General features: G+C 36.4%; 1 protein-coding gene across 1 annotated transcript in view; it reads right to left on the bottom strand.

Annotated features, from left to right (window-relative positions):
- Window positions 1-20,289: 20,289 nt before the first annotated feature.
- The window catches only part of LOC126830822 (inverted formin-2), a 38,296-nt gene continuing 36,569 nt past the window's right edge, over window positions 20,290-22,016 (bottom strand). Inside the window, exon 14 of the mRNA XM_050561248.2 lies at window positions 20,290-21,855. Coding sequence (XP_050417205.1) covers window positions 21,683-21,855 — 173 coding nt within the window. The 3' untranslated portion in view covers window positions 20,290-21,682. The remainder of the gene's footprint in view (window positions 21,856-22,016) is intronic.

Genomic DNA, 22,016 nt, shown 5'->3' with positions numbered 1-22,016 from the left:
CCATTCAAATTTTTGATAATAAATGATAATTACTTCATGGACTGTTTAGTCACTGTTTTGTAAATGCTGCAATTATCTACAGTAGAATAACTATGTGACAACCTATGAGGATTTAAATGCTGAGAGCATATGTGTTGACGCCTGGTAGCATATTTTTAGTTTTATAGTGATAGATGAAAGAAAAATAAATCCGGAAAGTAACTAATATTACAGTTATGAAACCATCTTCCAAATGGGTATAGGATATGATAGGCTTATTTTATCCCCGGTTGGTCTCTTTTCTGCATTGCATTTAGATAAGAAACCTCTTCACTCAACCCTCCGTGTTTCGAGATAAGAGATGGTACTATATAGATCCAACTGTCACCTTAATTCTAATCAAACCAGGCTTCAAATAAGCAAAACTGACAATTTTTTCTTCAAAACAATAATTGTTATTTAAAACATTTCTCCTACACCCAACTACAATTAAGCAAATAATCCTAACCGTCGCGCACAATAATGATCTCTGTTAAATCGAAGCGATAATAGCTTGCTTTCCCCGGCATTTAAATTTGACATCTTTACATCATGGAGGCGGGGCTAAAAATATGCCATGTACAACAGCCAATCCAAATACGCTTAAAGTAGTATACCCTTTATAGGTCACAAGAATTTGGCCTTGTCAACACCGCTTCACAACTTTACAGATAAACGAAAGTTGTTTCACTCAATTGAACTGGGTATTTTTATTTAACTAGTCCTATAATGTTACATGCATTAATACAGAAATTAAATTTGTCGGGTGAAACTAACGGCATCCAATCGAAGCTAAAAAAAACCCAAGCACATTAGTATATCTCTGCGTTTTTAGCGACTTTCTTGTAGCTACATTACGGTAAATTTCAAGAATTGGCCATTGTTATACACATCATTGCAGCCATTTCATATTTCATTCTCTTCATTTGTAAAATTACCAATTCAATCAAAGTAGGGATGTGGATATTACCAGCATTGGCGTTGCTCTTGTTTACCATACACTTTGTAAGCCCAACCACAATGTCTAATATCTCTATAATTCAATCTTTGAAAAAGATCGAGTTTCATCTTTCTGTTAGTAAAATCTTGATAATACGGTCGTGTGGGCTAATTATGTCACAAAGACGAACCATGTCGAAATTCAAACAGACATTCCATATATAAGAACACCAAATACCGCACTGCAATCTATGGACGAAAAAGTTAGAACTGTTTGCCATGCACTGTCTACCAAAAACCTCTCCCCCAAAACAGTACCTGCAACGGACCAAGAAATGTTAAACAGGTACAGACCGAAAAGTAAAATATATTACGAGATATGTGTTGCTAATGGCCATTGGCGAATTTTTTAGCTGACTCTGTCCTAGCAAATTTAGTGGAGAGCGATCCGTTTGTTCAGTAGCTGATAAACACTAAACCTAAAGAGGAACTTATTTAGGTACACGATCGCGAGCTGCAGTGGGATTGGTACACGATAGCGAGCTGCAGTGGGGTTGTTACTAGTATAATATATAGTTCCACGAACCCCTTTCTGTTTCCATTGATGTTTGAATCTGTAGTATTAGCTACTATCCGTGGGGAGGTGACGAAACTAATTTAGCATGTCCATCTACAGCTTTAAAACTAGACCATGATTTACAGAAAATAGCTAATACTGTAAATAAGAAAAAAAAACACCATACAAGGATAATAAGCTGAAATTGAATGCTCTAGGAACTTTAGCATTCTGAAATGAAATGGGGTTGAACGCCCTATTATTCTGCTCTGACTGGGCTAATGAAAACAGTTTTAACATTCTAATTGATACACAATAGCAAGAACTAACTAGTGCGAACCCCCCGCGGCTATTGACAATGCAGTGGTCTTTTACCCGAGAGCTGAACTATGTTTCATTTTATTACTATATCATCATATTCATATAAGATTTATTCTGTGTAAATTTCATTGGACATTCGTGAAACTTGTCCCTTGGTTAAGTCAAAAGTGGTCTTTAGAGATCATAAGGTATGGTGTCATAGAGTTAAGTGGCGTGGTTTCCAATACAAGCTTGTACGTAAACAAAGTCTAGTGTTTGTCTGTCCAGTCTCACGAATTATTGAAATAAAACTGTATCATATGTTAATCCCAAAATTACCTAGTTTGTCTCGAGTGGACCTTAATCCTTATTTCTCTCTCAAGTCAAAATCATCCTTGATGACGACTGAATGGAATATATAAACATTGTAAAGATGACCAAACATATGCGTCACCAGATGTTCGTCCCAAAGCGGACATTAAACCCAACTTCTTTTCTCTCTCGCAAGTCTAAATCATCCTTGCTAATGATTAATTGGAATATATTAAATTTGTAAAGATGTCCATACATATTCTTCATTGGGAGTATTGATCAACGGAACATTTTATCCCAATTTTTGATGTTTTTAATTTATGCTTTTTTTTTTTACTATGTCTGTACTGGTCATTTTTATTTTTTATTTTGTTAGTAGGAAGGTTGCTAGTTGTAGGTAACATTCAACTTTGGCCATAATCCCTGCCAAGAACGAACTATAGCCTCTCACACTTTGGTTTTCATTAAAGTTGAGTATCTGGCCAGTACGAAGATATCATTGGCAGTAAAAACTTAAAACTGTGTGTAGGAAGAGCCTGCCCAAATCGATTATTGTCCGTATAACAGATCATACAAATTTACTTCCAAATTAGCCCGTTTTTTTTGAGTATTTTTCTATTAGAAAATATTTTCCAATTTGCCAGGTTAGTATCAACTGAATCAACCTATTATATTGTGGGGATGTATCTGGGTACTGACCCATCTCACCGAAAAAATTTGGTCCAAATCCCCAACCCAAAGGGTTATCACCCTCTGCATGGTGCTCTCGCGGATACGCTCTTAAACTTTTAATTTACTGTCAAAATTTCATGTATTTATATATTTTATCGATATTTCCAGATTTTCTGTCATTTGCATAATTTTTTCATAAAGCTACCTTCGAACTATAATTTAGTATTAATTTCAGAAATATTGGATGTGTGGCTTATAACTTTTAGACAATACATTTAAATGGGAGTATAAGACTCATCTTGATATCAATTACGTTATAACAATATGAAATAATGTAGAATTCAAATCAAATTATGGCATATCAACTTAACTTTTCCATTAATTGTTATAAACCAGATGTAGCACTATAAGTCATAACTAATTCGAATTTAATTGGCCTGTTCCATACCCTGAGGGAGCCACAGTGGCTTAGTGTGTAAGACGTTGGCTCAATCACCAAGAGGTCTAGTGTTCTATCCTGGTGTGGCCGAGAAAATTCATCTGGATTTTCTGACACGGTTCCCTCTTGCAGGAGAGAGGACCTGGTAAGGGACAATGCATAGTTGTTAGAATGGGACGACAAACCGGGGCCTCATGCACAAATTGGCATGCACGTCAAAGAACCCTTGGCAGTTTGAATTCTATATAACTGTAGGTCGTAGCTCCGGTGTCCGGGAAAACTATGACCGTCTTAATTAGCCGAGTCGGAGGATAACAGTAGGACATAACAACCCATTTTATTCATTCATTCCATACTCTTACGTACTCAAAATATATAACATAACAAGCCAACAGTGAGGCTGATGTCCCCCGCCGAAATAGGAAAATAATTAGAGGACACATATAAATTTATCACAAATAAGCGGAACGGACAGACAGACAAACAGACAGACGGACGAACCCATTTTAATAGTTCCCTGCTTTCTTCGAAAGGGGGACAATCAAAGTAGGAGAGTTATTGTTTTCCAAAGTCTCGACCAATCAAATTGCGTATCGCTCTGCTTACCCTGAGCAGAAAATGCTCATTATCAAACTTAGTCAAGGTATTACTGTAATGAAACTATACACCAAGTTTCATCAATCTCACTTAATTAGAACTAAAGTTATCGTGTCCCAAAGCATCAACCAATCAAATTGCTTATCTCTGCTTACCCTAAGCGGAAAATGCTCATCTTCGAACTCCATCAAGGCATTGACCTAATCAACACATACACCAAGTTTGAACATTCTAGCTCAATTAGGAAGAGAGTTATCGTGCCCCAAAGTATCAACCAATCAAATTGCTTATCTCTGCTTACCCTAAGCGGAAAATGCTCATCTTCGAACTCCATCAAGGCATTGACCTAATAAACACATACACCAAGTTTGAACATTCTAGCTCAATTAAAAGTTATCGTGTCCCAAAGCATCAACCAATCAAATTGCTTATCTCTGCTTACCCTAAGCGGAAAATGCTCATCTTCGAACTCCATCAAGGCATTGACCTAATCAACACATACACCAAGTTTGAACATTCTAGCCCAATTAGGAAGAGAGTTATCGTGTCCCAAAGCATCAACCAATCAAATTGCTTATCTCTGCTTACCCTAAGCGGAAAATGCTCATCTTCGAACTCCATCAAGGCATTGACCTAATAAACACATACACCAAGTTTGAACATTCTAGCTCAATTAGGAAGAGAGTTATTGTGTCCCAAAAAGTGTGACGGACAGACAGACAGACAGACAGACGGACGAACCCATTTTAATAGTCCCCTGCTTTCTTCGAAAGGCGGGGGACAATAATCATAAAACCACCCAGTGTAATCAAGATCTTTTATTTATTGACCTATAATTACATTTATCACTTTAACAATATAAACTTTAAACTAAACAACAAAACTGGTAGCTTCAAACTAAATGATTAAGATACATTTAATTCAAAACAACGTTGGACATAAAATTATTTAACAAAGTCAGTGTTCAACTTGCTGTCTATTTTAGAGAAACAGATTGTTGATTCATTTCCGCCAACAACTAAAAACTGTCACCACGTTTAATCGTCTTCACAGCCAATTTCTTTGGTACGAGCTGATGATGGAAAGATCTTATAGAATGATTCGTATTCTGCGGGAATAAGTCCGGATTTGAGAAGGCTGAGCAAATCTTTTTTGCTAACAAAAATTTGTAGTCATTGTCGATATAGTTGATTGTAGGACTGTCTTAAATTGGATTTCTCACAAATCATTATCTGATTAAAGGTTTCTTCAGATATTGGATATTTGTAATGTACAATATTTTCAGAAGCCTTCTCGAAACGTAACCATTTTATTTTCAACCGACTGATTGTTTCATTATTGGTGGGGTTTTTATTTATTTATTCTTGACTAATATCGAACAAGGTTCCTTCATGTTGTAATAAATCATGATGCTTGAGTTTCTTTACAGAAAATGGTCGAGGATTTCTTCTTGTAGCTTTAATGAGTACCTCCCATTCCCCTGTAGTATATGGTGTTTCTTAGCGGTTTCGGTGGTAGCATGCATTGAATCAGCTTCAAGATAACTGTGACCAGATTCTATATACTTCAAATCTATTACATTTAGTGATGCGATGTGTGTAATGGCATATAACATAGTAGCCATAATTAACATGTTGCGGTTTTATCCTCAACATGTATCCGAGAAACTTGTGAAATGGGTTACTGTCTCGGACGAACTCCCTGCGCGCAAGCTAATTACTGAAATAAAATTGAAACCTGATCGTCTCGAAATGACCTAGTTGGTGTCGAGTAAACATTAAACCCCATTTCTCTCTCTAGATTCGGCAAAGGGGCATAACTCAAGAAGGCTGACCATCAATATTAATGTTTTACACTAAATTTTACAACAAATCTGTTAACGAGTGGTTGCCAGGCAAGATACGCACACATTTTGCAAGCGATGGATAGAGAACAACCTAAATAAAAGGCGATTTTTCGTACAATCAGGGGCCATAATCCAGGGAGTTATGGTCTGAAAAACGCGAATGTCGACAGGGAGTGAGATATTTGAGATATAAAGATTTATTTTAAGTTTCATCAAAATAGGATAAAAATTGTGACTTTTAGAGGGTCCACAACCTTGGTATTACATACTTTTAATCTATTTGCGTACAAGGAGCGACCAGTTTCGGTCCGATTTTCACGAAATTCGAACTAAACCGTCAGTATGGTGGAATGCTGATATATTTAAACGTTTTTCTTAAGACGGATAAAAATTGTGACCTCTAGAACGTCCACAAGCTTAAAATGTGATTTTTCGTGAAATGAAATGGGGTTTAACGTCCTACTGTTCGTACAACCGGCGGCCATAAACCAGGAAGTTACGACTCGATATGCGCAAATATCGAAAGGAACACAGAATTTTGGGTTATAAAAATACATTTCAAGTTTTATCAAAATAGGATAAAAATTGTGACTTCTAAAGTGTTCACAACCTTAGAATTAGACGACTGGTATTTGTCATCTACGGTAGTCAATTTGGACAAACATGGGTCTGTAACTCTTATACTAAGTAGGTCGGGTGAACCAAAATTCAGAGATCGTCAATGAGGCATAACGATCAGGTATGTCAAGATCGGTCAAAGCAGGGGCAATAACCCCGCACGTGACAGTTATTGGCGAATGAGTTTGATAACAAGCTCACCTGTCTGTTTTTCGAGGTAAGAGATGGTACTATATATATATATATATTTAGATCCACTGGCAACTTACAACACTAGAGGTAAGAGATGGTAGTATCTATCTATAGATCCACTGGCAACTTACAACACTAGAGGTAAGAGATGGTACTATCTATAGATATATTTAGATCCACTGACAACTTACAACGATAATCACATCGGGATTCAAATTGACAGTTTTATCTTCAAAGCAAGTATTGATTATTGTTATTTTAACATTTCTGCCACACCTAAGCATATAATCCTACCTGACACGGGTACAAATCCCCACTATTAAATCGAAGCGATAATAGATTGCTTTCCCCGATTTTTAAATGTTTACCTCATCAAGGCGGGGCCTCGTGTACAATAGCCAATCAAAGTACTAAGCTGATCCGAGTTGCGCAGGACTAATACACCGTAATTATGGATGTCCCTATCAATTTTGATCAAAACAACGCTTGATTTACTTTATTGACAATATTTGCTGATAAACGAAGATTGTTTCACTAGACTGGGGTGCGTATGTTTAACAAGCCAACAGTGAGGTTGATGTCCCCCTCCGAAATCCCAGAATAAATTAATTAATCGAACATTTTCAAAAGTATCGAGCAATCAAACTATACACTAAATTTCCTCACTCTCTATCAGATAGAATCAACATTATCTTGTCCCAAAACATCGACTAAAGAAATTGCTTAGCTCTAGCTCAAAATGTTAATCATTGATGTCAAGACATTCACCTAATGTACATTTAAACATTCTACCTCAATTAAAAGCAGAGTTGTTATGTTCCAGTCTTGACCAATCAAATTGCTTATCGCTCCTTAGCCTAAGCAGTAAATTCGCACCATCGAACTTAAGTCAAGGTAATGATATAATAAATCTATCTTCGGAGTTTCATCGTTCTCGCTTTCTTTTTTTAAGTAATATTTTTATTCAGATTTGTATCTGAATAGGGATTGGTGAACAGGCATAGCCTATATTAAACCCCTCTCCCTGTCAGATATAGATACGTCTATTTACATTTTAGAAATAAATAATCAATGTACACATGAAATTATGATTACAGTGATTGTGTTGTAGCGGTCTCTGGAATGGATTTACATTTTAGAAATATGCAAGTAATCTTGTACAAGATAAAATGTACTTACAATAAGTGCGTTATAAGTGCGAACCGTCTGGTGATTTCGAAAAACGAGTGGACAATTTAAAAATATTGAGTGAGTTTTGTACGTCGTCAATTCCGTGCAATAAGACAGTAGTGTTTTGATGGATAGTTGGTAAATTATTTATTGTATTATTTCGGGCATCTGAATATAAGGGGCAATTCAATAAAAAAAAATTTCAGTATCTTCAAAGTGATGACCACATTTGCAGCATGGATTATCAGAAATATGACGTAAAAATTCAAGTCCGTTTAGATTGCTGCAAGAGAGACGCAGTTTACAATGAATAATTTGGTTTGTGCGGGATCCAAACGAAAAAGTTTTCGTTAACCAAAGTTATCGTGCCCCAAAGCATCAACCAATCAGATTGCTTATCTCTGCTTACCATAAGCAGAAAACTCTCATCTTCGAACTCCATCAAGACATTGACCTAATAGACACCTACACCAAGTGTGAACATTCTAACTCAATTAGAAAGGAGTTATTGTGTTCCAAAGTCTCGACCAATCAAATTGCTTATCGCTCTGCTTAACCTGAGCAGAACATGCTCATTATCAAACTTAGTCAAGGTATTGATGTAGTGAAACTATACAACAAGTTTCATCACTCTCACTTAATTAGAACTAAAGTTATCGTGTCCCAAAGCATCAACCAATCAAATTGCTTTTCTCTGTATCTGATCCACAAGAATTTTGAAGCGCGGGACATAAATCCGTACCAAATTGGGTCACATGAACAATATGGAACATCCTTGGGGTACACGAAATAAGTTTTAAGACGACCCGTAAAGAATTGTGGTCTGTAGCGACGGCATAATACGCCCACGTTATGAATCAGGGCGTATAAAAATAACAGAATACAGCAATCATTCATATAATTAAGACAATACTTGACATTTCAGACTTGTCTTCAGTGTCCAACGTTCAGAGAAACAATAAAATGTTCATAAAATAACAATTTTCAGATTTTTTACCCCGAGGTTAACGTGTTCATGGAATTTCTCTTATTAAGGGCGTAATATTGCCTAATTTTGATTTACACTTTGTCACCGTTTGCGACAAAAATGTCAGGTGCGGGTAGAGGGAAATGATACACACTTCTCAAATGCTTGACAGATATTTATGTTCGTTTGTTGAAGTATAACCAGCTTACTAACTATCCAATGCCAGTCCCCAATTCTTTTAAATATACCGGCAATTGATTTCTACTTTTTGTTCTTTTTTTATTGTCGTTATTGAACTGGAGACAAAATTCTTCAGAGTGTGATAATTCACCATTTTTACCGTATATGTATGTCAAACTTTGGGTGATCACCCTGGGGACTTGGGTTCCATTTGTGTGCAAATTGTACGATCTAGGGAAATCTGTTTAATAAGAACGATGATGGATCCTTCAAGGAGATTGGACGAGGTAGCTATGGCGTGGTATACTTGGGGAATTTACTCAAAATATAAAACAAATAAGATTGCAGTAAAGGATTTCTTTAAAGGAACAGTCTGCTGTGAATTTGCTGCCCACGGAGTGCAGATTGTAGCTATGTTGCAAGGAAGTGATAAAACCCCAACATTTGACGGAATACTAACCTCAGCTGTTGCGAGAATCTTTCGGATCAGGCAGCATCCAAACCATCTTGAAACACCATGGTAATCTGTCGGCAAAATCATGGATAACGATTTGCATAACCATCAGCAAGACGCCATTCAAAATACATACCCTCCACGTTCCTCATGATGATCTAAAAGCTGATAGCATCCTTGTGACGAGAATAGTTTTTCACTGATGCAGAACTTTTTCAAATCAGGCAGCATCGAAACCATCTTGAAACATCATGGTGATCTGTTAGTTATATTATGAATAACGATTTGCATAAACATCACCAAGACGCTATTCAAAATCCAAAGCTGTCACGTTATTCATAATGACATAAAAGCTGACAAAATCCTGGTGGCGAGAATAGTTTTTCACTGATGTAGGACTTTTTCGGATCAGACAGCATCCAAACCATCTTGAAACACAATGATGATCTGTCAGTTAAATCATGGGTAACGATTTCTATAAACAGATCTAATGAAGATATATTTATGCCACACAATGTGCTATTAGGAATATTTTGCCTGGACAGCTATGTTCAAACATCTTTTCGGTGTATAATACACTGCAATTCTTAAAGGGGGCCCTTACAACCGAGAGCAACTGAAAAAGGTCGACCTGAGCGTCTCTTACAACTGGCAGCAACTAGTTCCAGTAAGTTACACATGTTTAAATGAAATGGGGAAATTTTGCCCGGGCAGCGGCACTCCCAAGGGATCTTTTACGTGCATTCTAATGTATACACGGGAGCTCGGTTTTTCGTATCATCTGAGGGACTCGACAGCTGTCCTTGTCAGGCCCTCCGTCCTGCATCACTGACAAGGGGGAACCACGCCGGAAAATCTGGATGAACTTTCTCGGCCAATGCGGGATCGAACACCCGACCTCCAGGATAGCGAGCCAGTGTCTTGCCCACTTAGCCACGTGATAAGTCAAGTGACTTTATATATAAAACAACTTGACTTTATATATAAAACAAAGCAAAATGGAAACGAATGAAGGCACCTACTTTTCAAATGTTGATGATGTGGACAATAATATATTATCTTTGTGCGGTTACAAAACCCTACGACCATATCCTTAACATTTGTGGGGAACTAGTTCATAATTGTCTAGCGAGAATTCACCATTTGACAACCAACTAAAAATATTACATTATCTGACCCCACTCCTCTCTTCTTTAAACATTTTGCTGGTAACAAGTGCCTAATCTGTTCTGCGCCTAGTGCAAGCTTTGAATTTGGAATCTTTCTTGCAGATAACATTTTATTGACCATTCTAGTAATCCAGATCTGAAAACAAATCATGGAAATGACAATTAAGCTATTTGCAGATTTTGATGGTTTCCAAAATACCTTATAATTCATATCTTCACTCTTAATACCTCAAATATTTCTTCTTTTTTTTACTTTGATTGATTATTCTTCAGCCCGTTCAGTCCTTATATGTTTGAATAAAATTATGCATACAAAAACCTATTTATGCCTGGGGTCTTACTCTTAGATTACCCCTTGCTGCCTTTAGTTCCAAGTGGCAAACTCAATTTCTTTATTAATGCCTGTACCATCTTAAAAATAAGTTAATTTTATATTAGTACTTATTACACATACGCAGTCCAATCTACTGAAACAACATTCATTTATCAGCAAATATTGACAATAAAGTAAATCAAGCGTTGTTTTTATCAAAATTGATTCGGACGTCATAATTACGGCGTATTACTACTGTGCAACTCTGATCAGATTAGTACTTTGATTGGCTATTGCACACGAGGCCCCGCCTTTATGTGTTACAGACGTAAATTTAAAATGTCGGTAAAAGAAATCTACTGTCGCTTTGATTTAAAAAGAGGGGATTTGTACCCGTTTCAGGTAGGATTATATGCTCAATTGTAGTTGGGTGTGGCAGAAATATTATAAATAACAATAATCAATCGTTGTTTTGATTTCAAATATTGTCAATTTTGTTTACAAATGCCGGGTGCGAATTGCTCCCACATGTGCTACGTTGAAGTTAATAGCACCATTTGTTTTTATCTCAAAACACGGAGGGCTGAGAGATAAGGTTTGTTATCTAGATGTTTTCATGAAAACGTGTTAAATCACGGGGGCATTTCGCGGGACAGTCCCACAAAACGCTCCAAAGCCCGCGTCCCGCAAAATATTCAAAAGCAGTCAAAATGTCCCACAATTTCTCACATGGAAGGTTTCTATGCAGTAATAATATGCGCGAATCTAGTCTCGATAGTCTATTTTAGTATTTCAATTTATATTCTTGTAAGCGGATGTAAATGGGCAACAATTGATTGTGGTCAAGACACTTTATAACGTCTTCGCGTCCTTTCACCATCCTGCGAACTTCGCATATTTCTGATATCTTCCTAAATTTAACCGACGACTTATATTTCCGTTTCTCAAACATCCTGCACATGCAACACCATTCGTAAGTTTACGTGTGAGTGTCATAGCCTTCGTAACTTAAACGTCATTTACGTGTAATATGCCTATATATAGGCCTACCGTAAAGAACAATTTCATCTTTAATATTTACGTGTAAACTTGCGTGTAGTTTCGAGAAACAGACATGATTTACAAATATCGCAGATTTACGACTAATCTTACAACGATTACACGCATATAAATTAGATTTCTTTTGAAAAACAGGGTCATGTTCCATCATTGAAGTACATTACGAAAAGTCCCCTCACACACGACCTTAAAAATGGTAGCATAACCCCCTTTTTATTAGCTTAGTAAGTTTACAAAATATTAACTGATAACTTACAAAATCTTAGACTAGGCAAAATTAATTAATGATTGATAATGTTCCAATCTTTAAAACGATCTTCCGATCCTGAAACTGTTCCAAATCATTCAAGCAAAAGATTGTGCAAATTCAATTCTGCATGGCTATCGAAATATACTTGGCTTAATAAAGTTCATGGAGATGATAAAAAGGCACTCTGCACGTTATACCGTAAATCGTTTACTATTACTCATGGGGGAGAATCTGGTGTCAAAAAACACGCTCAAGGAGTTCAGCATACACAGTGTCAAAGAGACACGAATCAAAAGTGTGTTATGTCATCATTTTTAACATCACAAAATAACAGGTGTATCATGCTGTTCAACATGAACAGTCTTACAGATCTCTAGACTGTATGGACCAAATTAAACAGTCAGATCTTTAAAGACTGTGAGATTGGAAAGAAAATGTCATGTGGTCGTACAAAGGCTGAAGCTATAGTAACCGAGGTCCTTGCTCCAGCATCAGCTGAAGATACACTCCGCGATCATGAATCCATATCTTATTTCTCCATAGCCTCAGATGCTTCGAATCATGGTAATACTAAACTTTTCCCTATAGCTGTGAGGTATTGGTCGCCTTTAGAAGGTGTATCTAACAAGGTATTAGATTTCTATGAGGACTCAAACGAATCCTCTGAGGCTATTTACACTCAAATTGTATCTAGGTTAGATGCCTTTAAACTCCCAGCCACGAAAATATCTTCGTATTCTGCAGATAATGCTAGCGTTAATTATGGAAAGCACAATTCTGTGTATTAAAAATTGAAACTCCTTAATCACCGAATTGTTAAAACAAACTGTCCTGCCCATATCATACATAATTGTGCAAAACATGCCGGTGACAAACTTAAGTCGATATTGAAACCTTGATTATTAAGATTTTTAATCATTTTCTTCATCTGCCAAGAGGGTTGATGCCTTGAAACAAATGTCAGAGTTTGTCGGCCAGGACTATGCCCCTCTTTTGAAGCATGTTGGCACTAGATGGTTGTCTCTTTTTCCTGCAGTTACTAGATTAAGTGAATGCTGGCCGCGGTGAAGGCATACTTCCTATCTTTGGGTCGGGATGATTGCCCTAACATAGTCTGGAAGCATCTCAAGGTTTGTGAAAAGGGTGATGAAGGTGAAGCCGAATGGTGTATTTTACCAGTATACTTGTCATTTTGTTTTAGAAATACCCTCGTGCCATTTCAATCTACCATCCAGATATTAGAGGAAGACACCACCACAACCCCTGAATTATACAGCTACATGCACCAACTTTGCTCAAAACTTCACCGAAGACATGACAAATTTTTCGGTGAACAAACGGAGGAGTACTTCAGCCAATTAAACAAATTAATCAAATTAAACTTTAAATATTCGTGTCAGGAGTTTCACAAGTATATATTAAGAAATCGCAAATTATTAGAAGCCGCGAATTCAAACAAAAAGTACTCTTTTAAATCTTGAAGTTTTAGTTGTATCTTTCAATGTCTGTTGTCTTTACTTCATCATAAATCATAAACTCATTAAAGTATCTTGAGTTGTTATGCATTGAAAAGAAAATCACTACAAAATCAGAGTATTCCATTGCCATATTTCTTGTGTCAGATTACTGGGAATGGCGTTTCCTGGTTTGTAGTTTTCAAAAATTTTCGGCGGTCGGGGTGAGCGGCTCCGCAGACAATAACAGGGTTTATGAGCAAAATATATTTTTTCATAAATGTCCCGTAATATGATAAAGTAAAGGTGGTCACCCATTTGATCACTGAAATATGTAACCTTCAAGCTCAGTGAATTGAGGCAGAACATTAAGGATGTGCTAAAACCAGAAGCTAAAATTATTACAGATGTGGATACATTGCTCAAACTAGTTCTTTGTTGAACTGACTAGATGCACTCAAAACGTAATACGTTTGTGTAATGCATCCACAGCTTGCATTATCATACTAATATACTAAATTTCTATATTAGTATAATTATGTGGACACATTGCTTAAAGTAGCTAAGTTTCTAACTCAATATCATCCAAAATCTTCGACATTGAAAACACGATTTATTTGTCGGTGTTTAGGACAAAATAAACATTTTACAATTGGTACACGAATCGTGTACCATAATGCGTTTCAGCGATATTTGTAATAAGGGACTCGAAAAACGAGGCTAGGCATATTCTACAAGTCATGTCAAACGGTGACGCTATATTCTTATCTGGAGAGCATGCCCGATAAAAACTATCGGCGTAGACTGGCATAACCAGACGCTCGAGATTGAAATTGAGAATACTGGCGTATTTCGCCGAACCTAACTGATTAGAAAATACAGTAAAAACGGAAACGATTGAATGTAATTCAATTTATATACATTCATATTACATTATTGGATGCGTTACGACCCATTTGTGTCAATTTCTAGGTCCCAAATATGAGCGACTTGGCTCCTTTAAACTCGTTATTTGTTAAACGGACTAGATGCACTCAAACAATGTGTAATAATGCGAGATTTGGATCTATACATTGCTCAACCTCGTTCTTTAAACTGACTAGTTGTTTAGACTGGATTCACTATTCAACTGACTAGATGCACTACATTACCCGCATTACTATATTGCTCAAACTCGTTCTTTCGACTGGATTCAACATTGAACCGACTAGATGCACTAAAAAATGTATAATGAATCATAGTATAATGATGCATTTGTATTTCTAAAAAAACACGTGGATACTATTTAGTTGTTTATGTTGCTTTATGTTATTGTTATTGACTGTTTAGTACTAGTTTTGGCGGCCATATTGGATTCAAGATGATGGCGGCCTTTGCTCGAATAACGCTGGAATCCCCGAAAGACATATTGGAACACATGTCTACAGCATGCGACAACAAAATTTTAAAAAAATGTTAAACACACACTATGCAAGAGCTAAATCTGCCTATTACAGGTCTTTCTTTAGGCCTGAAATGTTATATAAACTATTAATTAGACATTTATTAACAAAACAAGACCATAATCAACTCTCGATGGCATCGGATACTCGAGATTTTAACTAGATAAAAACGGTTCGCCATTTAAAAGTTTAACCTAACAATGAGAAACGAGGCTAAGTGCCGATTATACCAGTGACATGGTTACCACTGTGCACTCACCTTGTCAAAACTACAAACAATTTTAACTTGGCTTAGAATGAAGTAATTTGAATGAAATTTTCTTTTTTCATCATCTATTTTTAAATTAGTATAGCAAGAATGACCAACTTTTTTATTAAACTCTTAACTAATGTATCTTTAAGTGTTAAATGACAAATGTTTTGTGGGAAAATGCTTTTTTTTATTTTTTTGACGTGTCTGCATTTTACATTTCTGTCATTACATTTTACATTTGCGCTCTGCCACATCCCATTTGTCCTTCAGGCTTTCTACATAGCAACTTTCATACAGCATCAACGTTTATATGCAAATGTGGGATATAACTTGAGATAGATGTTCATTAGGTGAATGTCTTGACTGAGATCAATGATTAACATAATCCACTAGAGCTAAACAGAGATAAGCCATTTCATTGGTTGATGCTTTGGGTCACGTTAACTTTTATTCTAACTTATGGAGAGTGATGTTTGCCTACCAGGTACTTCAAAACCTTGACTTGAACATTTTATGCTTAGACTAATCATACATGTAGATAATCTGTTTGATTACTCATTACTTTTTGAAAATGTTAAATTAATTAATATGTGTCATCAATTATTTTGGGATTTCGGCGGTGGACATTAGACTTCAGTTTTAAGTCATCTGACTAACTACCATTTGTTAGGTCAACATAAATTCGACTTAATGCAATGTAATGTAACGTAATAATTATTATGATGGATATTTAGAACGCCTAACATACAACAGATAACAAGATTTCTATCGGATTTAAACGGCCATTTTGTAACCTTTGTAAAAATTCGATAGTCGATCTCAATACAAAGTTATTTATTAGTTCTGTTACAGTGATAATTCCATTTAAAATATGCTAAAATAAAACTACATGGCATCTATACACAACCCTACCATGTTGTGCGTGCGTGTGTTCCTAAAGTTATATGTCCACTTGCACCATAGGTGATATTGTAGACAAGCACCATGGAGGTACTCGATTGAACGTTCCGGAATTGAATTCCTTCAATCCCAAAAATAGTGACAATCGAGTGAAAAGGCGGATTTCGGGCTACAACGCATGCGTCGACAGAATAAGTTAATATCTTAACCAACCATGCAGCCTAAACCTTTTAATTACGTCACGATTCTATTCACACCACCTCCGTTGTCGGGACTGACAGAACTGAATTCCGCGTTACTCGATTACAATTCGGGACGTTCTGGACTGTGAATCGAGCATCCCCAATGTTACAAATATTCCTACTCATATATGCTCGATTCACAGTCCAGAACGTCCCGAATTGACAGAATTGCAATCGAGTAACGCGGAATTCGGTTCTGTCACGGTTCTTGTCAGTCCCGACAAGGGATTTGGTGTGAGTAGAATCGTGACGTAATTAAAATGTATCGGCTGCATGGTTGGTTGAGATATTTACTGATTCAGCCAGAAATCCACCTTTTCACTCGATTGTCACTATTTTTGGGATTGAGAGAATTCAGTTCCGGAACATTCAATCGAGTACCCCCACTATAATTTGGAAACCCTCAAACTAAGGCAGGTAATTTTGCCTCTGTCAACCAGGTATCACAGACCTGGATAACTGAGACAATTCACCAGTTCTATTATGTAGACTTTTCCAGTGAAAAATGATACAATTTTTGTGAATATTTTAAGTGCTTGGTGTATAGTTTCATTACATCAATACCTTCAGCTCCGGGTAAGCAGAGCGATAAGCAATTTGATTGGCCGAGAATTTGGAACTCAATAATTCTCCTTCGAATTGAGCTAGAATGTTCAAACTTAGTGTAGGTGTTTATTAAGTCAGTGCCTTGATGGTGTTCGAAGATGAGCATTTTATTCGTAGGGTAAGCACAGGTGAGCAATTTGATTGGTTGATGCTTTGGGACACAATAACTTTAGTTGTAATTAAACATAAATTATGCAAGAGCTAATTGTCCCCCGCCTTTCGAAGAAAGCAGGGGACTATTAAAATGGGTCTGTCCGTCACACTTTTTGGGACACAATAACTCTCCTTCTAATTGACCTAGAATGTTCAAACTTGGTGTAGGTGTTTATTAGGTCAATGCCTTGATGGAGTTCGAAGATGAGCATTTTCGGTTTAGGGTAAGCAGAGATAAGCAATTTGATTGGTTGATGCTTTGGGACACGATAACTTTAGTTCGAATTACGTAAGAGTGATGAAACTTGGTGTATAGTTTCATTACATCAATACCTTGACTAAGTTCGACAATGAGTATTTTCTGCTCAGAGTAAGCAGAGCGATAAGCAATTTGATTGGCCGAGACTTTGGAACACAATAACTCTCCTGCTAATTGAGCTAGAATGTTCAAACTTGGTGTAGGTGTTTATTAGGTCAATGCCTTGATGGAGTGTGAAGATGAGCATTTTCTGCTTAGGGTAAGCAGAGATAAGCAATTTGATTGGTTGATACTTTGGGACACGATAACTATAGTTCTAATTAAGTGAGAGTGATGAAACTTGGTGTATAGTTTCATTACATCAATACCCTGACTAAGTTCGATGATGAGAATTTTCAGCTTAGGCTAAGGGGCAATAAGCATTTTGATTGGTTAAGACTTTGGTACATAACAACTCTTCTTCTAATTGAGGTAGAATGTTTAAACTTGATGTAGATGTTCATCTTGACTTAGTTCAATGATTAACATATCGAGCTAAAGCTAAGAAGAGATAAGCAATTTCCTTGGTCGATGCTTTGGGACAAGATAACTTTGATTCTACTGATAGAGAGTGATGAAACTTAGTGTATAGTTTATAATCAGTTTGATTGCTGGATACTTTTGAAAAAAAATAGATGTGCGATTAATTAATATGCGTCATCTATTTATTTGGGGATTTCGGCGGGGGACATCAGCCTCACTGTTGGCTTGTTCTATCTATTGCAGGTCTTTCTTTAGGCCGGAGACATAAATTAACCTATCCAGACCATAATCAACTCTAGATGGCATCACTAGCCTGCGATCTTTAGTGGACTGTGAGCCGATTTACTGCATAACTTTCCTTCACGATCTGGGGGATCACGTGAGTAAGACGCTGGTCCCCTGCATTGACTGAGAAAGTTCATCCAGATTTTCGGGCGTGGTTTCCGCTTTTCAGTGATGTAGACGGAGGGCCTGACAAGGACAGCTGTCTAGTCGTTCGGATGGGACGAAAAACCGAGGTCCTGTGTACATATTGGCGTGCACGTAAAAGATCCCTTGGCAGTTGAAATTCGATATAAGAGTAGGCTGTAGCGCCGCTGCCCGGGCAAACTTTCCCTCATAGCACACTGTATGGCGTATGCCCGTCTTCATTAGCCCAGTTTAGGAGCAGAACAATTACTCTTATTCTAATTGAGGAATAATGTTCATACTTGGCGTAGGTGTTTATTAGATGAATGCCTTTTCTGCTTAGGGTAAGCAGAGACAAGCAATTTGATTGGTTGATGCTTTAGGACACGATAACTTTAGTTCTAATTAAGTGAGAGTGAGGACACTTGGTATATAGTTTTATCATATTATTACCTAGACTAATTTCGATGATGAGAATTTTCTGCTTATCCCATGGAGCGATAAGCAATTTGATTGGTCAAGACTTTTGAACATAACAACTCTGCTTTTAATTGAGGTAGAATGGTTAAACTTGGTGTAGATGTTCATTAGGTGAATGTCTTGACATCAATGATTAACATTTCGAGTTAAAGCTAAGCAGAGCTAAGCAATTTCAATGGTCGATGCTTTGGGACAAGATAAGATAACTTTGATTCTATCTGATAGAGGGTGATAAAACTTACTGTATAGTTTATAATCAGTTTGATTGCTTGATACATTTGAAAAAACATAAATTTGCGATTAATTAACATGTGTCATCTATTTATTTTGGGATTTCGGCGGGGGACATCAGCCTCACTGTTGGCTTGTTTATTTATTTTATCAATAGTTCAGATGAAATGATATTCACAGCAGTCTGTTCTATAATTTCAGTGTCTATTCAGTACTGAATTTTAATGCTCAGTTCAGTTGTATGGTGAACGAGAAAGCAACATTGTAAATTTAATTGTCCAAGCCTAGTTGTTTTTACTACTATATTCTAAATGATTGCCCCAAGTGTCATTTTAGATTTTGATTTAGTTCAAAATAAGTGTTAAATTGGGTTGATCTCATGTTTTATTCCGTAAGCGAAAAGAAAGATTAAGTCGTAAATGGTCTTGTTTACCGTGTGAAGTCTGTTAGTGAGTGAAACTATCGAAATGTTGAACACAAAATCACTCATTACATCAGTCTTATACAGAGGGATAACTCGTGTTTTCCTTTTGCCTTCGTCACTTCCGATTGATGAAGCATTGATTACGCATCTATCGTAGCAATGATCTCTGTGAAAAAATAAATATTTGGAACGTGTTTAACCAGTTCTATCACGTGATAATGAGTGGCGCCAATATTGTCCTTTAAATTAATTTCATGGGCGTCGGCGTCTTGTTTTAGGTTATTAAACTCTGAAAAAAATAGATTTTGTACATGATTACCTAAAAGACCAAATAATCTAGCCAATGGCCTAGTTTTTATTTTTTAAATGTTGATAGTTAAACCATCCAGACTATTATTCGTAGACTATGCTCTGGAGTTTTATTTGTTATGAGGCGCCTTGATGAAGGAGGCAAAACATAATATCGTTGTTCACTGGATTTTAGGGTTTTTTTTCGAAACACGATAACGATATGCCTTTAAGGACTATCAAACGCTCTTCGATAACGTCGTCGATCATAACTGTCAACTAGTAGCAAAAGATCGCTGGAATGTAGAACATGTGCAAACTGGCTTTTTTCACAGGCTTTTTTCACAGTCGTACCGGACCACCAAATCTAATCGCACAAAGTCGCATTGCAAGGGCGATATAAGCCCCCTTAAGACGCGAACACAATTGTACCGGCAACTTTCTTCCCGCCGTCCCTCCTGACGTAAAACCCCATCGCATTGTTGTCAGTTTATAATAGTGTAGATCAAGTTTAGTTTTAATTTAAGAAGACGGTTTGGAAATATGGTTGTATATATATATATATATAGATAAGTCTAAACATGAAAATATCAGTTTATTTATCTTACACGGATATTACAGTAACAAAATATTTAACAAAATAATTACAAAGATACTAAAATATTATCTACCTAATTGGGGAACGAATCGGTACTGTGTAGAAGAGGAACCGTTCGAGATCCCGTTTAAATAAAATAAAAAATACTAAATGAGAGTGCTGGTCCTTTAACGCCGAAAAAAGTGGTGTTATTAAGACATTCACAGTGCAGCCACTGTATAGGAGACATTTTTAAAAACATTGCGACTGGTTCTTTTTTAGTCGTATGTGATCATATCCGGGCGTACAACTATAATGAGGTCCACAAGAAACATAGATGTACTTACACATACAGCAAGTTGATTCAACAGTATCTCAAATTCGTGGCGTCGTTTCTTTTGGACGTCAGTCTTTTGGGTTTGTTTTTTTTTAAAACCCCATCGCATTGTTGTCAGTTTATAATAGTGTAGATCAAGTTTAGTTTTAATTTAAGAAGACGGTTTGGAAATATGGTTGTATATATATATATATATAGATAAGTCTAAACATGAAAATATCAGTTTATTTATCTTACACGGATATTACAGTAACAAAATATTTAACAAAATAATTACAAAGATACTAAAATATTATCTACCTAATTGGGGAACGAATCGGTACTGTGTAGAAGAGGAACCGTTCGAGATCCCGTTTAAATAAAATAAAAAATACTAAATGAGAGTGCTGGTCCTTTAACGCCGAAAAAAGTGGTGTTATTAAGACATTCACAGTGCAGCCACTGTATAGGAGACATTTTTAAAAACATTGCGACTGGTTCTTTTTTAGTCGTATGTGATCATATCCGGGCGTACAACTATAATGAGGTCCACAAGAAACATAGATGTACTTACACATACAGCAAGTTGATTCAACAGTATCTCAAATTCGTGGCGTCGTTTCTTTTGGACGTCAGTCTTTTGGGTTTGTTTTTTTTTTAAAAAAAAACAAACATATTTTGAACTATCTAAGATGATTTGATGTTTTCTCACAATTACAATAGTTTTTCAAAGACTGTAATGTCACGGACATTATGACACTATTGGGATTGTATTATTGAGCCACATTTATACGACAACAGAGAAAAATAGCTTGGTCTATTCCCAAAATTGAGACACTATCCAGATAAAATAACAAATCCTAAAGACTACATATGTCACAAAACTATTACCCAGAAGAGAATAAATTAATGGTTTAAAATTCTTATCTAATACAATAAATATGAACTTGTGTTTCAAACATGGAATTGGTTTTCTATTCACATATATTTCCCTTTTGAGAAGTTAGGGTGTATTTTCAGTTATAAATATATAGATCTAGTAAAAATATAATATTAATATCTTTATATTGTGTCGCTTATAAATGAGCCGTTTCAATAGCCTGTACAGCCAATCTGTTTTTACGTTTTAAAGATAACCGTCTAAGCACCTTTCCTTTCTTTATTTCATTCACTATATTATCAACAATCTTGGTTTTGGCCTCCGGTGCCCCAGCAGAGTTGTTAATAGCTTGGTGAAGACCGGTACCACCTGAAACAGTAAATTTAATCAAATTAGTGAAATTACTTCATTGGTCTTTAGAATCATGCCAGTTTCAGCTGTCAAAGCGTAAAGTAAAAGTTACCCACAAGCTGGTCACAAGCCATTTCATGATCAACGCGAATGACTTGCTGTCACATGACGGGCCTAGT

This window comes from Patella vulgata, chromosome 8 (genome assembly GCF_932274485.2).
Source record: "Patella vulgata chromosome 8, xgPatVulg1.2, whole genome shotgun sequence".
Taxonomy (NCBI): Eukaryota; Metazoa; Mollusca; class Gastropoda; family Patellidae; genus Patella; species Patella vulgata.
Note: the sequence above shows the minus strand (reverse complement) of the source record. Positions and strands in the feature narration are given on the sequence as shown.